General features: G+C 42.4%; 1 protein-coding gene across 1 annotated transcript in view; it reads right to left on the bottom strand.

Annotated features, from left to right (window-relative positions):
• The window catches only part of LOC119811607 (teneurin-3), a 378529-nt gene that overhangs the window by 159102 nt on the left and 199045 nt on the right, over positions 1-20382 (bottom strand). The window contains 1 exon segment of the mRNA XM_042054919.1: positions 9535-9773. Coding sequence (XP_041910853.1) covers positions 9535-9773 — 239 coding nt within the window.

Below are 20382 nucleotides of genomic sequence, written 5' to 3'. Positions count from 1 at the left end.
TGCCTGTTACATAACTAAAGGCACCAAAGAAGAACTTGAGAACCCTTACTGTCGAGGAAGAAGGACCGAAGGACAAGGTGAGCAATCTGTAGACATTATAGATGGTGTGGGAACAATAAACATGTAACACACACAAAATGTCTTAGCGTTATTTCGTCTGTTCGGTTCTAAGGTGGAGCCATCGACTATGGAGTCGGGAACGTGAAGATTTTAGAGTGAAGTCCTCTTTCTCCATTCTGCAAGTAGCCACATCTCTTCTCCTTACTCTGCACATGTTGCTCTCCGAATGCACTGTACTCAGGATCACTGATGTAAAAGCAAATGCAGGGGTCACACCAGCTGAGAACTTCTGCACCTGTAGGGTAAATGCTTTATTGTGCTTCTTAGCTGTTGGGGTTTGGAGCTATGGCTACAGTCTACAGAAACGATAGCCTAAGACAAAGATGTCACTGGATGTTACAGACAAGCTACTTAACGTGAGCACACGCTGAAGCTGTGATAACTCTAGCGATTTTTTTTCTAATTGTTACTGACCTAGAATATTTTCCAAGTCAAGAGGTCCCTATAGTCAAATGAAAAACAGTCTGCCTAGAGACTGTATTTTTGATAGTATTTATTTTAGCGGGCCTCATACCAAGTTAAGAGTGAACAGACTGTTTCCGGGGAAAAGAGGAGTATAACCATTTGCAAGAGTTCCTGGCTTGGGAAGTGCTTTTCTTTTTGTGGAAATAATAAGACATAGGATAAACTCAAAACCAAATATGTTATCCTATGCTAATAAAAAAACAACAAAAATTTATACTGTCAACAAATGAGCTAACCAAATAACAGAGGCTTTTCCCATGTGAGTTCATTCAGGAACCACTGTTAGGATATCACAGAGCTGGTAGTAGACCACACTGGGTTTTACGTGACCTGCTGTGCTGTGCTTTTTTCTCTTTCTGGGCTGGACACGGGAAAACAATGTCTTATGAAAATTTACCACCAAGACTTCCCACGGAAAGCCAGGCTAGCACGCAAGTGATATGGCCAAACTTCAGTGAGGGCGAAAAGAGCATGCAGACTCAGAGTACCGTTCTCACTGGAAACAAAACACAACAAAGCACAGTGTAGTAGAGTTTGGTTTTTGCTAGCTTTTTCTCCTTTTTGGGCTCAACGACTCAGTGCTCTTGAGACATGTTTAATCAAATCACTATTTTCCCCCTTCCCCTCTGTAGAAGGAGCTGTGGGCAGGCCTGCTTTTCGTCCTGCCTGGGGCTCCTGGCCACCTGGCTAGCTTATTCCCTGAGATAACAACACACAAATTGTATTCTTTTAAACACTGCTTGGCCCATTATCTCTAGCCTCTTACTAGCTAACTCTTATATCTTGCTTTAACCCATATTTAGTAATCTGTGTAGCATCACGAGGTGGTGCCTTACTGGGAAAGAGCTTAACCTGCGGCCATCTCAGAGAGGAGAGGCATGGCGACTGCCTGAAGTATCTGCCTGACTCTGCTTTCTTTCTCCCACAATTCTGTTCTGTCTACTCCGCCTACCTAATTTTCTGTCCTATTAAAGGGCCAAGGCAGTTTCTTTATTAACCAATGAAAGTAACACATAGACAGATGACCCTCCTCCATCACCCCCCAGAAGCTGTTTTATTCTGGACCTCCATCTACCAATTGAATCATGCTTTATTGTGTCTTAATTTCGCAACACCAAAAACAAAATATTGATTGCGAAATTTAAGATTTACAGTATTCTGCCTCTAAAATACAGGCAACACGGCTTTCTTATAACAGATGAAATCGCAGCAGCTCCCTTTCTCTCAGGGAAAGTGCATTCTTTTTTTCCTGAATGTTAGGTTTCAAAGGGTTAAGGGAACACGCTGTCGTGAAAACTGGGCTGTGATTCATGGCATGGCTGTGTCCTACAACCCACTAACACAGTGCTTTTATTACAAAGACACATCCAGAGAGGAGAAAGGAATGTCAGCCCACGTTTTATTTTTGCCAATATATTTAACTGGTTGATTTTCCAGGATGCATAAAGGGTTGGCGTGCATTTCCTTCTGACCCTCAGTTGCACACAGCTAGCGGGTGCCCTAATCAATTTCGAGGTACACAGAAAGGTAAAGATGTTCACCAAATGCAAATATGCTCAAAAGCAGTGCAGATAACGGTGAAGAAATGCTAACTGCACTGAACCGTGGCTCCACGGGCTGCTTTTTACTGGGTTCAGGGAACGCTCCTGTCGCTAAACAGCCCTTTCAGCAGACAGATGACAACATCTATTTTAGGACTCACTTGGTAGCAGCTGTTCAGTAGAAATAAATAACAAATACATATATATTTTAAAATGGAAAGGAGAATTGGAAATTTGTGTGGTTCTTTGGTTAATAGCATGTGTCAGGAAGGAGATCAAAAGAAAAATAATGCTGAATTATCTATAGTCTTTGGGACACGAATTTATAAATCTCAAAAAAAATTCAGTTATTTTTTTTTCTGCTACAGGAAAAAACCTGACTGTGTTATCACAAAAAAAATGCAAAGTGACTGTCAAAGGACCCAGTTCCTTTTTAGGGGGTGACAGTAACAGTCAGGATGACAGTCGGACAATTCGGTGACTATAACCATCACTGAATTATATACTATAAATGGGAGAACAAACATCTGCTGTCGAATGAATTATTGGTTCAGGGAAAACCTAGTCAAAAGGGCAAGAAGCTAGGAAACCATGCTAGCATAAAATATTTTGATGATATTTTTGTTTTCTCAGTGTTCCTTAGGCTGAAAGATGACTAAGCTGGTGATCAATACTGTCAACTTAACGGTATCTAAAATCATCTTGGTGACAAAGCTCCGACCACTGTGTGACTGCTATAGATTAGGTTAGCTGACGTTGGACAACCATCCCTAAATCTGACATCACAGTCCAGGTCACCAAAGTTGACGATATGAAACCACCAGCTAAGCATGGGCATTCATGTCCCTCTGCTTCCTGTCTGTGAATGCCATGTGACCAGCTGCCTGCGGCCCTTGTTGCCATGGTTTCTCTGGCTGTACCCTGGAACTGTGAAGGAAGATGCGCGCTTCCTCTCTCCAGCTGCTTTCCCCAGCAATGGGAAAACTAACTAACATGATGTGCAGACTCCTTCGAGGCTTCCTGTGAGGGGAAAACAGCAGAGGAGCCTCAGGCTCTGCCTGGTGGTAAGGAGCCTACATAGCGGCTGTCAATCATGCTGCTTTTGAGAAAGCTGATGGGAAAGGCTGGTCACAGCCTTACGCTGTGTAAGTTCAGCGTTGACTTTGATTTGTGCTAAATGATACTACTCATGCTCACATTTCACGATGGACTGGATCTTTTTCTATGAAAACTTTAGGCTATCCTTTACGGGGCAGTGGTGGTGGGGGGCGGGAGTCCTCTGTAAGGAAAGTGTGTGCATCAAGACTCAGAGTCACCGTACAACCGCGAAGGCAAATGGCAGCAACAGCGAGTGAGCAACAGACCGGTTGTCTTCCCGCCCGTGCTGTTCGTTACTGTTCATCTTGAAAACTACCATCTTGGAGAATCAAAAAAATGGGGAAGATGAACATGTTAGGCAAAGTAGGTCAGGTATTTTTTGATAGTTCCACATTAGATTTCACATTTTTGCTTTGGAGTCAGAGGGATCTCCAACGTGTAAGGGGCCATCGCCTTAAAGGCCAGGCATGGGTGAGGATTTTAACTGGGAGCTCAGTAGTAGAAAGGAAAGCATCCCGTGACTGCTGAGAAGAACTCTGCTCTTCCTTAAACTGGGGTATGCAGCATGGCAACCATGGACTCCATTACACACCAGCACGGGTATCTGCTCTGCTCCCCCCTCCACGCCAGGGGGCCTCATGATCTCCCACTCTAAGCCTTGCCTGCCAGCAGCGTTCTCATCTGCAGTCTCCAAATGGTAGCCACTCGCCACCTGTGGCTGCTCAAGTTTCAATTAATTAAGAGGGAAAGGGAAACTTCAGTTCATTAAATTAATGAGGCACACTTCAAGTGCTCAACAGCCAGATGTGACTGGTGGCTAATGAATTGGATAGTGTGCCAACAGGGCGTTTCTATCATCAGGCGGGACGTCTGACAGCGCTACGGGGATCCTCGGTGCCCCAATATGTTCTGTGGACCCAGCAGCAGCACCGGGGGAGGCCTGCTGGAAATCCACACTCTGGGTTCTCACTCCGTATCTGCTGACTCAGACTACAAGCTTCAGCGAGATCCCGAAGTGGTACCTGGGCACACTCAGGTGTGAAAGACACAAATCTACACTTAATGGCCCCCAAAGCCACCTCATAAACACAGCCTGCGTGAATTTCCACTGCGATGTTTACATTCCCCAAATCCCTTTCCTGTGTCCGGTTCTTCAGTCATCTCATGGAACACAGACAAAATACAATGGGGTGCTTGACAGTTTCTGAACCCATCTCCTTCGTGTTTCAGCCATGTGACTTCAGGCAGGAGTCCTTTTAAAGCAACCAATTTACTTTCGTTAAATGGAGATAAAATGTTGGGCTGTGGAAATTAAATGAGGAGATTCACACACAAACTCAAGCAATGTCTAGTGTGTGTTTCCCTAGGCACTGCTGTTGATATGCTAAGCTCCTCTTCATGGGCCTCCCTTCAGAGGTCTCTCATTATCAGGCACCCCCTACCCTCCCCACTCCCCACCCCCACTTCCCACCCCACATGCCATTTCTCAAGCTCCAGTTCAAGAAAACAAGATAGATCAGCTTCTTAGGGAGACGGTTCTGTCAACGAAGTGCCTGCTGTGTAAGCATGAAGCATTGAGTTCCCATCACCAGCATGCATGTGACATGTTGGGAGTGGTGGCACATGCCTGAAACTCCAGTGTTGGGGAGTCAGAGATGGCAGCTATCTGCATCTTTCTGGCCAGTCAGTTTATACAATGAGCTAGTTCCAGGTTCAGCAAGAGGCCCTTTCTCAAAACAGAAAGTGGAGAGTAACAGATGAAGACATCTGGGCTCCACATGCACATAGACACACATGTAATGTGTGGCCACATATATGCTCCCCCCCCACAGGCTGGTAGATAAAGTAAAACCTGGTTACATAAAATTTTTGGCTCAGTATTTTAGCTAAAGCTATGTATTTTCCTTCTTTGCTTTTTTGTTATTTTAGCCATGGAGGGTTAGGGAAGCATGTAATGTTAAAGATAGGGTTTACACACAGCTTGATACCTTGACTCTGAGTTTCTAGAGCGAGAGCCAACTTGGACTCTTAATATCTACCAGAGGATATAGTAAAACACTGACTTCAATGGTTACTGAGGAACTGGAGTGGGGCTCACCAGCAGAGCGCTTGCGGGTCACTGGGAGAGCACTTGCCTCGCGTGCAGGAGGGCCTGGATCTCTGCCTAGCACCAATCAAAAGTAATGCAGTTCCTGAATAAACTTAAGAGTATTTTTAGACTGCTTCTTAGATTAAATATAGACTTTACAAGCATGGTGTGAAAGCTATAAATTGCAAGGAAAATTGATATATCTAATCAACAATTAAATTAATAATGTTATAAAAATATTTAACATAGAAGGCAAAACATTCACATCTTAAATGTTGCTTCAAGGTAAAATAAAATAAAATTAAATTAAAATAAAGCAGAGAAGCCAGATGTGGTGGATCCCTCCTGTAATCTCAATATGGAGAAGAAGGGAGCAGGAGGATTGCTGTATGTTTGAGGCCAGACTACACTACAGAGCCAGTATTACACCAGCATGAACTATATAGCAAGACCGTTTCCTGTCCCTAGCAATTCTCAACACACACAGACATACACACACACACACTTACACATACACACGCATGCACACACGCATGCATTCATGCGTGCACACACATATACACACGCACACATGCGTGCACACACAAAAGGAATAGAAGGCCAATGAGATGACTCAGCGGGTAAAGGTCGTCATTGCCTACCCTGACAATCTGGTTGACAGCTGCACCATACCGAGTCAGAGGACAGAGCTACGCCCTGAAAGTTGTCCTCAGCCCTGCCCACACATTCTGTGCTATGTGCATGCCACACCCCCATGAACTAAAAATACACAATGCAAAAAAAAATACATAGAAGAAAACCTCCAATGGGAAAATGGAGGAAAATTGATCTAATTCCAAAAAAGAACTGCAAATGACCAACAAACATTAAAAGTTATAACTAGTAATATATTAAAACAAAAACTGTTTAATGTAAGAGGTTGGCAATGGTCAAAAATAATGATAGAATATAAAGTCGACTGCAGCATTGGTGCTCATGTAAATGAGGGTGACAGCAAAGTGGGCTACAAAGTTCAAAGTGCACCTGCCTTCCTTTAAAGGGCACCTGCGCAGCAGCTTCCTTCAAGAAATTTCTAGAGATAGAGTTTGATCAACTCACACGAACAGAGACATTGTCACATGCATAGAACAGTTACTGCGTTTTGGAGACCGGTTAACTTAAAAGCAGCCAGTGAGTAAAATGATAGAGACAGCATCTAGCAAATCCCCGAGGAAAGACTGGTGAACATAAGTGTACACCACGGATCTCAAGCTGCACACACGCATGGAGAAACAGCTACAAGGGGCAACTGGAGGGAGCCGGCTTTCTCCTTCCGCTGTGTGCAGGGATCAATCAGACAGCTGGGCTTAGCAGCAAGCACCTTTGCCTCCCTAAAAGCTAAGAGCGGTGTCCTATGATCGCAATTAATTTTCACCTTCTTCGTAGGTCTTTCTGTACTTTTTGAAGGTTTGATAGAAATGGGGAAGAACAAACAACAAAGTCTGTGTGCCTCTCTCTCCTCCCCGTGTTTTAGAAGTTATCCACCCTGACCCTCCTGAGATTTCATCTCAGGAAAGAGGCAGGGGACAGACACAATTCTTAGCCTTTTATTATTAAACTGGAAGGTATAAAGAGTATTCTTGAATATTCTGGAATAATTCCTTCAGCGTTTTTTTTTTTTTTTTTTAAAGCCCTCATTTTTAAGCTTTTGCTTCACATGAATAATCAACCAGAGTAATGAAGAGCAAGGTCTATGGATGGGTCATTTGTATGAATGGGGTGAAGTAGGCCTGAGGAGGACACTCCTCTCTAGTGATGCTTGCCTTTTATTAGATTGATCTGACTGGGCAGGCAGGCATCACCTCTCTCTCTCTCTCTCTCTCTCTCTCTCTCTCTCTCTCTCTCTCTCTCCCTCCCTCCCTCCCTCCCTCTCTCTTCTCCTCTCCTTCTTCCCCCCTCCCTCTTTCTCTGCCTTACAGGTAAACTTACTAGCCAAGGACAACCTTCCCCAAGAAAAACGGCCTGTTCCCTTTTCAAGGGGGAAGGCAGCTTCTTTAACCAAAACAGATGTATCACACGAACCGATGAAGAAACATAACGTGGTATTGGATTGAAGACCAGGCGTGTCAGTTTGATAGTCATTTAAATACTAGAAAGTCAATGACAATTCTAAGCAGAATTTCTCGGGGCCGGAGTAATTTTTGCTAGCTGCCATTGGAATTTCATCTCCTTCCGTTCCACGACATTAATGCCATCAAAACAGATGTCCTGCAAACACCTGTATGTACCCGAAAGGAGGACATGAAGACTTTGCATGTTTCCACGTGGAGAAAACAAGCAGTAAAGGGAAAAGGGCACCAGTGGGACCAGAAGATGTCAAGTACCATGCTGATGGCGCAACAATGTGTCAGGCAATGCAGGAAAGAGCAAGTTCTTGAGGTTTTATTTAGAAGTTGGATATTATATTTATTAAAGGATCCCTTAGAGAGAATGCACGTGGCACCATGTAAAGCACACTTGAGCGATACTTTTCCTGGCAGTCACACTACAAAAAATAAAACAGGCTCATATCCAGCCGACCTTCAAACCATTGCAAGGATAGACACTTGCCAATCACAACAGATACAGATGTGGCCGGCCCAACTCTGGATGCCGGCCCTGCCACAGCATCTATCTGGGGTACATCACGTTAAAAAAAATCCCCTACGAACTCATATGGGTAACTGGTCACGTTCCATATAAGACTTGCATATCACAAATTCATTTAAAATTCTTCAGCGGCACGCTTCTGACAGTTACAAATAATTTATACAGCCAACTAGAGAGGATTCTCTTAATGGCCAGGGTATTTTCTAATTGAGGACTAGAAATTAACCCTGAGTGTTGATGCTGCCGGGAAAATCAGAAGCACAGTGTGGTCTCGCCTGGGTGTGATGCTATGATGTAAGGTGTCTGGGCTGCTGTCTTAGGAGAAGAAAGTCAACTTGGCTAAAAGAAAATATGATAGATGCATTTCATCCTGCTTCCCTCTGATTGACGGCTGGCGACTGTTGCGGGGTTGTCTGAGCATCCTGATGAGGATAATGAGGATGTCTCCATGTTCGGAGTGAAACTGAGCTCTGAATCATTAGTGATGTCATCCACGGTCGAAGAATTCGAAATAACAGTCCATAACACGCCACACGGCTGCCATCCCTGACTCAATTATCTCCCAAGTTCTTTCATGCTCTAGAGTTCGGCATTTCCATTAACCACAGAGACTCAAAAAATGGTTACTTCACATTCCAAAGTATGTAATTGATATCTGAGGAACATTGCAGGGACTGGCGGAGAGAGGCCCACCGCAAGAGCATATAGCGTTCTATTCAGAGCTCTGGGATACTCGTCTGTAGTGATAGAATTTCATGGGGCATCACAAATTGCTTTGTAAACTTGGAGATGCATCGCTGGCTGTTGTTCCTGGTGTATAAACCACACAGCCTGTGATTTATCTTAGTGGATACCATGAGCATTTCAATGTGGAAGGCTTTTCCTTTTCCAAAGAAGCAGATCAGAATACCATGTAGCCTTTCTGACATTTATGAGAGCCATTGCCAGCAGTATAAATGCTCAAATACATTATGAAATAGTAAAACAAAAGGAAGATAGGAGCTCTAGCATCCGGGTTTTGACTAAGTGCAAAACACGAGCAGTGCATTAGAGGAGGTGAAAACCTCACATATATGAACGAGCATGTAACCACTCATTAGTTTAAGAGGCTCAGTTCTCTGGGGTGTTCCTGAATAGAAGATAAGAGTCCCGAGTGATCAGGTTTACATGTAGACAGCCGAGTTCATGGAATCACATGTTATAGCACAGAGATCAGAGAGTCCCATTCACGAGCATGAATTGAAGGAGATTCCTACCTAGTATTGAATCCTAAAAGTCTATGAATGATTTTGAATGTAGGAAACGTCATAGTGACCAATATTTCATGAATGATGGCATCAATAAAAAGAATAATATTTGTATTCAAGAATATACTTAGCACTTAAGGAAATGAACTATACAAGCCAGTTTTTGTACTGATCACATCTACTGAAATTACTGAAACATTTCCTGACTTCCAATATGTCAACAACATTGATGTTAGAAGATAATACCTTATCATATACTCTAGACCAAAGGAAATAAACCAAACTAAAAACACACTACTAGAATGCATCAACTGACGGGCAAACGGGGGCTAAGCCGCGCTCTTACCTATGAAGTAGGACAGGAGTATGGCCAGCAGCACCGAGACCCCTACAGCGCACAGCGCGGTGCATCTCCAGCTGCAGTACTTTGAAGACTTCTTGAATTTAAAAGCACTTCTTGATAGGGTGTTTCTAGGAAGTGGCCGGGTAGGCGGTGAATAAACAGAGCCAGATGCCATCGTGTAACCCGGGGTTGCCGTACTGAACAGTGGCGTCGTCCCTGTCCCTGTTTTGAATAGGAAATGCCTGCGGAAAGGGAGAATACCGTCATGAGACACGGACATGTCAAGATAGGAGTTTCAAAGAGCAGCAAAGTACGGACACAGACTAACTCTCTTCTGTGTCTCCTGCGGAGTCAGTCTCTCTCTCTCTCTTTCCCTCTCTCCCTTCCTCTCATTTCTCTCATCCATTCTGTTTGGAGATAAGATCTCAGGTAACCCAGGCTGGCTTTGTACTCTCTCTGCAACTGAAGATGGTCTTGAACTTCTGATCTTTCTTCCTGAGTGCTGGGATTGCAGGTGGGTGCCACACCACCTCTAGTTTATGAGGTGCGTGGCACCAAACCCAAGGTATCCCACATGCTAGGCAAGCCCTCTACCAGCGGAACCACATCCCAAGCCCTGCCTCATCTGACATTTATTTTTAACATCTATTTATTTATTTGTTTGAGGTGTGTGTGTGTGTGTGTGTGTGTGCGCGCGCGTGTGCGCGTGCGTGCGCACACATGCAGCCATGGCATGGAGCATGTATGGAAGACAGCTTGCCTGTGGGCCCCAAGGATGTCAGGGCATATGCACACAAGTATCCCCTATGGCTTCAGGAGACATCTTGAGAGACTACAGGATTACCCCGGTTGCACTGCCTCCTGAACAGAAGCCTGCTGTAACATCCTTGGAACCCACACAGTGAACGGTGAGAACTGACTTGTACAATGGAGAATGGCCTCGTGATTAGTTCCTCTAAATCATATTATAAAGTTAGTCATGGTTCATAGCTGTGCTTGTATGCATGGTGCAGGAGAATGTGTGCTCATGTAGAAGCACGTGTCCACGTCCTGCCCATGTTCTGCCGCCTCACTGACTTTCAAGGTAGCCATGGAAATGATCTCATTCTTGCCTGTTCCCCTATTGCTGAGGGCCCTTAAGCCTGCAAGGGCAGCTGGTCAGGTCTCGGAGGTGGTCAACTGTTTTATTTTTAGCACGTGTCAAATGTAATCAGCAGGGTAAATCTTGTGGGGCCTGGCAGAGGGAGAGAATCACAGGATACAGTTTAAAGACCAAGTCTAAATAAACGGAGAGATCAGCACGGCGGCCTGTCGGTCACAGAGACAGATTCCCTCACTAAACTGTCCAACAATGGGCAAACGGCCTCAGAACTGCAGCTTGCAAATGGCTAAGCAGCAATTCAATAAACAGATGCCAAGAACCCTGAGTAAAAAGTTCTCTGGAAAAGGTGACCGATCCTAAGACTCTTTTATTTTGATTTTTTAAAAGTCAATCTCGGAGAAGTTCATACATGTGTAAAATACATTTTGACCATATCAATCCCTCATCCCCACTTCAGCTCTGCCCAGATCCACTCCCCACCACATGACCACCTCAGCTTCATGTTCTCTTAACAGTCAAAGTGTTCACACTGAGAAACACTCCACATTTCATGGCTTTTGTTTAGCATGATAACACTGCTCACATCCAAGCCCTAACATGAACTATTATCACATCCTGGTCGAAGGTGTCCAATGCAGTCAGCAGGCTGTAATTTTTCATATTCAAGAGGTTAGAAGAGTCCTTTCATTCTCTGCGTAGTACGGTATAGCCTTTATGTAAGTTGCGCTTATGGGGTTCATAGCTAAGCGTTTTCCATTTTAACACACATATGCTTATGGCGTATTTAAAAAAGGCTAAATATATCAAACGGGTTAAGAAGCTCATAACACAGACCTGGGAAGCTGGACTGCTAACGTTTAAAATCTTTCCTATTCACTAGGCGTGTTTGAGAAAGGTTCCTTAACCTCTCTCTGTACTTTTCTGTCATAGGACTTGTGAGGTTTAAATTGACTGTAGAAGACCATAAAATACTTCAAACATAGTAAGTGCTTCGGGAGTGTTGGACAGAGGGGGGAACAAGCTCATGGGTTTAGGTATATTAGTGCTTAGAAAAGAAAAGATAAAGACAGATTTGAGGGGTTGGCAGTCTCTAGGGAACGGAACAGGATGGCTGGGTTTAGCCGGTGGAACTCACCCAGCATGGTGGTCATGTGATTACTAAACTCATCAGTGTGTCTATCCAATGGAGGAGTCAGAAAGGGAGGTCATTATTGGCAGGTGGTGAAGACTGGGAGGCGAAGCCCACCTGAAGCAAAGAGGTCAACAGGTAATGCCCTAGCATGTTCTCTCTCTCTCTCTCTCTCTCTCTCTCTCTCTCTCTCTCTCTCTCTCTCTCTCTCTCTCTCTCTCTCTCTCTCTCTCTCTCTTTCTCTCTCTGTGTGTGTATGTATGTGTCTACCCCACACTTTCTGTGCCTCTCCTTCCCCGTTCTTAGCTATGATAAGGTAAGGACATTATTGCGCTCTATCCTCCCTAGCAGGCTATTTCTGATGTAACGCACGCCGAAAAGCAACAGAGCAGGCCATGGTAGACTAAAATCCTCCACTCAAGTGAACCATTTGTGACTTTGCTTGCCTCAGCTATTTTGCGACAGCAACGACACACGGATTGACATGACGTGGTCTCAATAACCTCTCAATGACGGATGGGATTTGAACCTGAGCCTTTGAGACTCAAGACCATGACCTCAGCCCTTCCCAGCAGATACTAGATACGGGAATATCTACAAGCACGATAAGATGACGAGTTTATTAGATGCTAACTTCAAATCGGACGTCTCTGTTTCTACCTGTAAACCCGAGATATCAGAGCGTGCTGTGACTGGTGGTTCTGGCAAGGAACTCTTTCAAACACTAGGCTTAGATTGCCATGAAATTATTTCTTTAGATTAAAAACGTGGATATATCACTAAAAACACAAATGAACCAACCATCCAGGGGTAAACTTCAGAGGAACAGCATGTGCCTAAAAAGACACAAAGCTCTGGGTTCATATCCTCAGCAACATTACTGACCTATATTAGTGGAAATTAAAACCCGTTTCCTCCAAAGAGTTTCTAATTTACTAAATGCATACAATTGCTTTTTCTACTACAAGACAAAACATTATTTTGGGGGAGGGGTTACTTTTACTCCCAGGAGTAAGGCATTTTCTCCCTAGCTATCTAAATGGCGATGCAAATTAGAAGAGACTTAGGGCATGGGCTTAATTAATGCCAGAGTTTAGAAAGTATTGAAAAAGGAGCACCTCACTGGTATCTTCCATTTTAAAATAATGGGCATTCAGGATTTTCAGATACTTTTCTAATATGTAAGGAAAGCATTAGTAAGCTGTTTAAGTTGGTTTTCTTCCACATCATCATTTGTATGCTAACTGACCCCTTCAGATCACATGAAGCCTCAAATAGACATGGTAAACACACATGTACAAATTTTTAGGCAGAGAAGGAAAAGTCCATGTCTATGTATTTCCTATAGCAGAAAACATGTGCTTGCATGTCTGGTAGATCTGGGCTAGTGATGAGGTTTGGACAGCCTGCCGTCTTTTGAAAGGCAACAATGCCTTTACCGTTGCAATGTACAAACAAGAAGGCACTGTGAGGTTTATGTTCTCATCAATGTGGGCCTGTCAGCCCTTCTGTGCTTCCCCTAAGACTTAATAGCGCTTCCTTTATGTTCATAAGGCCACAAGTATTCCATGAAGATTGAAATTCACCTAATCAAAGCATGTATATTGACTTGCCATTGGGGAAAACGATCTTGTCACCTAATTCTCCATGAGGCCCATTTCTGCATGCCATTAGCCTATGGTCCCACAGCTCCCGGCCAGGGCATTCAGCTATGGAAATGTGCTTCTCACATATAAAAAAATTCTGCAAAAAATTCTTAAAAAAACATGTTTTGTCTTGGCTTCCATATGAGGTTTGTAGAATAAAGACTGAATTTTTCTTTACTCCTCAAACCATATTTGGGAATGGCTTATGTGAGAATATGACCCCCCCATTGTATTTAGCAATAAAGCAGTGGCGACTGCTTTTTACCATAGAGCACAACGGAGCGGGCTGGTTTCGTTCTGGTGTCTCTAATGATGCTCTGCATGACGCCCGTCTCTAGTTCCTCAGCTATTTGTGCCACCGTTTTCACTCCGGCAGTGGACTAGAGAAGCATACTTGAAGACGGACTATCAGAGACCGAGAGGAGGAAAATCGATTTCAAAGCCCCAAAGACAGCTGGTGCGGAAGGTCACTGAACACTAACGGTTGCTTTGTGGCTTTGGACTCGTGAGGGGAGGGGGATTCTCTTTAGCAACAACAACAACAAGGGGACAGGAACGACCTAGCTCCGTTGCCTCATTAACTTGGAACGCTGTGCAGCCGGCGACTGTACCAATGGAAAGGATTACTCGATGTGGGGCACAATTAAAGCTCGCTCTTTTGTCTTCGGAAATGGAAAGATCTGCCTCTTTGTTGATTTGCCTTTGGACCGACCTTTACAATTCCACCCCCACCCTGGGCTCTAGTTTGTATTTTTAATGGAGTCTGTGATGTATCTGTGTATGGGTCATGTCACAACTACAAAGTTAGTAGGGACAAAGACTGGCTTTCCTCTTCTTTCTTGCTGTCCCCATTTCCTGTCTTCTTGGTCACTGCTTAGTAACTCCAGCCTTTGGGTCTCTCCGAGGATTTTTGATTATTTCCAATTCCTCTTCCTTCCTGCCTGCCCCTTCTTCTACCCTGGGTATTCAAGCAGAGGACCCATTAGCCTTTCCTTCACAGCAGGCTTCTTCCTTTCTCTTTGTCCAAGTGGACAAGTTCATTCTCCCCCCCCCCCCCGCCCCACTGTGTGTGTGTGTGCTGTATACACGTGTGTGTGCTGTATACACGTGTGTCTGTGCTGTATACACGTGTGTGTGTGTGTGTGTGTGTGTGCGCGCGCGCGCGCGCATGCTTGCGCCTGTGGAGGGGCCCTCTCCCTCTGCTCTCCACTTTACTTTGTGAGACAGGATCACTCATTGAACCTAGAGCTTGCCAGCTGGTTAGACAGGGTGGCCAATCCATACCCGCACCCCATGACACACACACCATATCCTCTTTTCTCTGCCTCCCAGGGCTGGGATTAGAGTTGGCCACTGCCACATCCCGTTTTTTAAGTTGCCTACTGGGAATCCAAACTCACTTCTCCAGGGGCAGCCACTGTTTCTTTCTACTCTGATCCCAGGCCCAAACACACGCTTGTTGTTTTGCTTTTTACACCATGTCTGAGCAGGTCTGCACTGCTCCGCGCAACCCTTCACTTTTGATTCTGTCTTTCTAATTAATAATCACACAAAATGCCACCGAGAGATTTTTTAGTGAAGATATTTTGGGTTTGTTAAATGTGCCTTTCTAAACTCTATCACATAAAATATCAATAAATCAACACTTAGCTCCAAAGTACAAAATTATGAAAGTTATTACACACTCACGAGTCACTAAAAAAAGTGGGTTAATAGTTATATTTTGTTCAGTAGATTAAGATAATCATGTTACTCCTCTAATATGAAGTGAATGGCTTAAGAAGTTAGAAATTTCAGGCACCCGAAAGAAAAATACCTCTGGAAAATGTGTGTAGCAGTATTCCAAGTCATTTGAGACACTTCCTCACTGGGGGGATTAGCAGAGAAAATAAAAAGTCAAACAGAAAAGTGTGCAACTACTGAATGAAATTTTAATTAGCTTAAATGCATATGTGGTTATCTGCATAGAAAACAGTTTGTTTTCTTCAACGTTTTATACTGTATTAAAAACCTTTATAGAGATTAACAATGGAAATAAAGAATGTGGTAGTTGGTGTTCGGATGGATCCTGTGCCCTAAGGCACATTGGAAGGCTTTGATAAGGGCAGAAGGACACCTGGAAAATATTTCTATTGTGTTGCACACTACTGTATAATGTAAGTCTATTGCACTCTATTGCACATTACTGTACAGTGTAGTCTATTGAATGCTACTGTATAGTGTACGTCTATTGCACACTACTGAATAGTGTACATCTATTGCACACTACTGAATAGTGTACATCTATTGCACACTACTGTATAGTGTACATCTATTGCACACTACTGTATAGTGTACATCTATTGAACACTACTGTATAGCGTACATCTATTACACACTATAGGGTAGGTGTCACTACTGCAAGGCTCTGTTGATTATTTCTTCCTCTTCTTAGGGTCTCTGTTGGAGAAAGAGGGTGGTTTACACCAAACTGTTTAAATGAAATGTCTGACTGCTCTGCTCTCATTGACCTTTGTAGAATCGAAATGCAGCTCCCAGCATATACATTGATTTCAATTTTGTCACATTTGATGCTCTGACTTCAGCAACATGGCAGCGGGCCTGGCTGCATCTGGCCAGATGTTCCATCTTTCCAATGCCCCAAGTTTTCATTTCAGAGGTAAGAAAAACTCAAGGCATAGATAGGTTCCTTTTCCTTCCGGCAAAATGTAACTCTGGACTTAAGAGGCTTATTAAAGGTCTCACAAGATTTCCTGAACATCAAACACCTCTCCCAAAATGACATTTTCAGATCTAAAGCAAATGAATCCTATACTTGTGGATTAAATTTACCTGGAAATGCATGGAAGCTAAAATTAGCTCCTGAGTTCAAAATAGTTTAATCCACTTGGTGTCAAAACAATGGCTCGGCTTCTCGGGACTCATTTTATGATACTTTAAAAATAAAATTAAAATATAGAACCTCTCACTGTTACTGTGCTATGTTCATTTTCCCTACTGTCACTCATTTAGTTATTTGTGTTCTTCAAGTCTTTATTAAGTACTGAAGAAAGAAAATCGGACACAAACAATTTGACAGCATGCATCTGAAATGAATTCTACCCGAGAGATGATGCGGACTATGACCTAAGCGTTCTGAACACCTGTTTCTTAGTCTTTGAATTTTTCACTACCAAGTTCCAAATTTTACATTACAAATCTAACAGAATTATCCGTCAGGTGTATATTTAACATGTTCACAATTGATTAAAAGCTGAAAAGAGAATGGTGCCAAGAAACATTAAATTCTTACGGATAAATAAACAGAAACTAAAGAAAGTTCACAAGAAGAACGTTCATTTTGTGTGAGAGGTATGTGTGTGTGTGTGTGGGCAGGCATGTGTGAATATGCATTTGTGTGCAGTCATGAGTTGGGAGAGGTCAACCTATGTGCCATGCTTCAGGAGTCAGCCATCTTGTTTTTTGACATGGTCATCTCTCACTGGGACCTAAGGCTACGCCATGCTAGGCTGGCCAAACTTTCTTAGCCTCTCCAACACAAAAACCATAAGCAAACACTGCCCCATCCAGTTTTCCCCAGGGATGCAAAGGACTGAGTTCAGGACCTCAGGCATGCATGGCAAGTCTTTACTCACTGAGTCATCTCATTAGCTCCTGAAAATGATTCATTTTTATTTAAAGCCATTTTTTCACACCTTTAAGCAACTTATTCTCTGTACATACCCAGAGACGCCCGACACTATAAATTACAATGACTTGACAATAGATTGGGAAATAAGTCTATCACCTGAGGATGCTGGCCCTAAAAGTCTGTGAAATTCCTGAACTAAAGGATGGAAGAGTCAGTAGCGCATTCCATTCAGGAGCCTACACCTGCCTGCCACTGTACAGGCACGCCACAGCTGTCTGTCCCTGATATGAAGAAACAAAACAAAAACCAAAAAAACCAAGACAGACTGTTGAGTCACAAGTACAGGCAGAGTTTGTGACCTTCGGCCTTCTGGAGTAGCGATTAGGGCCACCAAGATGAGCAGCATGTACCAACAGACCACTCCATAGCTTAAGACAGTGCCTTTCAAACTTAGCTTGCACAACAATGTCCTCTTGGGCTTGTCAAAGCATAACTGGTGTGGGCGGAATGAACTTCCAGGAGTGGTGTTGAGCCATTAATGTATTGGTTTATTAGCTTAAATTTACCTTTGGCATTCCTATCATGGCTGTATAACATGAGTAAATCAACTTGAAAGACCCTGGCTTAGAAAGTTACTGCCCATGGTGGAGTCTAAGAAGTCAACTTGGAACAAATGAAATTTGTATAATTCAAGACTCAATCCATCAGACTCAGACAAGCTTAAATATCATTTATTGTTTTATGTCATTATATTTTTAAGTTTTTTTTCTTTGTTTCATTTTCTTAACCTTCTACATCTTTTTATTTTTTTCATTTTATTTTATTCTATCTTTGGGCTCCTCTTTTAAGAACTCCACCCTAATTGCTGGTTATTTCTAACATCACTGCTGTTTCTACCATGTTGATGCACCTAACTTTACAACATATTGGGGTACCCCCATGCATTCTGTTTTCTAGTCTAGTTTCTCTAGTATCTGTGTTTCCACACACATCAGGGGCGCTTCCTACATCCCTAGAGCCTTCGTTAGGTACATCTCCATCCTTCTTAAATCTAACACTTAGACATCTAAAGCATGGCTAAGTCCAGGTAACAATTCACTTTAGACGTATAAATTTCCCATGGTGCTTTGCTTCACTGACTAAGAAGTCAATACTATTTCCATTTATCAACCTTTCCATTTGGAATATTCTTGGTGTGTTTTTCCCTTTAAAAGTTTGTTAATTTATAGCTAGTACTAAAATATATTTATTTTTTTTCCTTCCTAGCAGAGACTCTTCTGGCAAGCTCAACAACAAATATTTTAAATTCACCAGGTATGCACCCATACAAATAAACCCAGAGTCCTTGTTTCCTTTATAATCAACTTTCTGAGAAACAAGGAGAGAAATATTTTCTTCTGCAGTCCGGCCTTCTCCTGGTTTTTTTTTTTTTTCCCCTTCTTTGAAACCCTTGTGGACAAAGACCGGGAGACCAAGGCCATCTTCCCAGGGCTGGCCACCAAGGCTGCACTACCACACCCTGGCAAAGGTCACAGCAGGGGTCCCTTCTGATCTACAAAACAACACTCTAAAAAAAAATTCTGTCACTCAAGTTCAGAGGGAACAGAATGCCAACATAATTGAAAAAGGAAAACCCACAGTGAATTCTTACTATTACTGTTCAAGCCTTTACTTTGATCCTTTAGAATTTCTCTTAAAACGAGCTTTCCAGGGTGTGAGCAGGAGACATTGCTGCAGAGTGCTTAACTGCTGAGGGGAGAGTTAAAAGTGAACAGAACACTAGTTTAAGACCGAGTTCCACAGGCAGCCGGGCCGCAGAGGCAGCATTGGATGCAAGCTATAACTAAGAGTACAAATTAGCAAATGGGACCTCCAAACTGGAAGACCAGGCTTCACTGAGAAGACCAAAGAGTTCGGAAACAACCAACAACTCTTAATGTGCTGTTAGTAAAAGAGAACCCCAGAGTGTTGTTTGTATCCTGACTATTTACCATGTTAAATTTTAAAACGGATGATTCTAGAAAAGAAAGGCAGATTCGTACACGAACGGGAACATGTAAATATTCTAAGAACGGGCTTGTTCAAAATGAATTGTTTTGATGTTCATATAAAGGTAATATTGTGATAAATTTATAAAACTTGTATAGTTAGTAATATGCTATAGAACTATAAAATAGAAATATTTACTATCTACACTGTTTCTTAATATTATAGAAAGTTAATTTTGTTACAAGCTTTAGATAAAAATATTTAGACAAGAAAGTTAAACATCTCCCAAGGAAGTAAAACTAGAAGGATGTAAATTCTGTATTTGGACATTAAAACCAAGGAGCAGATATGTAAGGATTCTAGCTGTGACATGGTCTATGAGTGACACAGATAAACGAGCCCTTCATGCTGAGAGCATGTTGGGATCTCAAATCTATTTCACTTCTGAATTGATGTGCTATTATCTTTGAACATTTTTCACACTAGGAGGTGATCCCAGGAAGAAAAACGTCTTAAATGAAAACCTTATAAACAAGATAATTTCATTACTGCTACCTGAATTAATATGAGTTATTAGCAGTTGTACAAAAAATGATGAGATAAATGCTCTTGATATTTTAGGTAAAAATATTAGCAACCCCTTCCATATAATGCGAAGTTATACTTGGGAGGTTGAGGCAGAAGTATAGTTGCAAGCTAGCCTTGGCTACATGATGAAACCTTGTCTCAAAAACAAACAAACAAAAAAAACAAACAAAAATGCCTAAACTAAATAAAACAGAAAGCATAGGGCTATCCTAGGAAGCATGGCATCTCCACTATAATTTATTGTAATAATTTATTGTAGCTAGCTAGGTACACTGTAATCAAGTGTGAGGGTGTTTACAAATTCTGTTTGGGAATGATAAAAAGTTATTTTTTCACACTACTATTAATAGGCTCAAACAGATGAACAGCATTTGTTTCAGATGTTAGTTATTTTAACAGTACAGACATGATATCAAGCATATGAATCTATACTATAGATATACTTAAGATTAAATATATTAGACCTACTCATGGCAATTGCCATGTGTCAAAAGGAAAATAAAAAAGAATATCTTCACATGTATTATGTGCTATTTGGACAGGACTCTACCTACTATTAATTAATTTAATTATTGACAATCATCCATGCTAAAAATTGAGGAGAAAAGTTCTTTCAAGTCAATGCACTTGAAATGGAAGTTCACTGCAGGTGAAGAGAAGGCTTTCAGCTATAGATGTGAGCTTAGAAGAATAAGAATAATTCTGGATGGCAAGATACGTTGACAGCACCTTAGTATGTACCAATTTGATCAGTATAACACACACA

This window comes from Arvicola amphibius, chromosome 4, assembly GCF_903992535.2.
Source record: "Arvicola amphibius chromosome 4, mArvAmp1.2, whole genome shotgun sequence".
NCBI lineage: Eukaryota > Metazoa > Chordata > Mammalia > Rodentia > Cricetidae > Arvicola > Arvicola amphibius.
The sequence above is the reverse complement of the archived record's forward strand: the minus strand, read 5'-3'. Positions and strand labels throughout refer to the sequence as shown.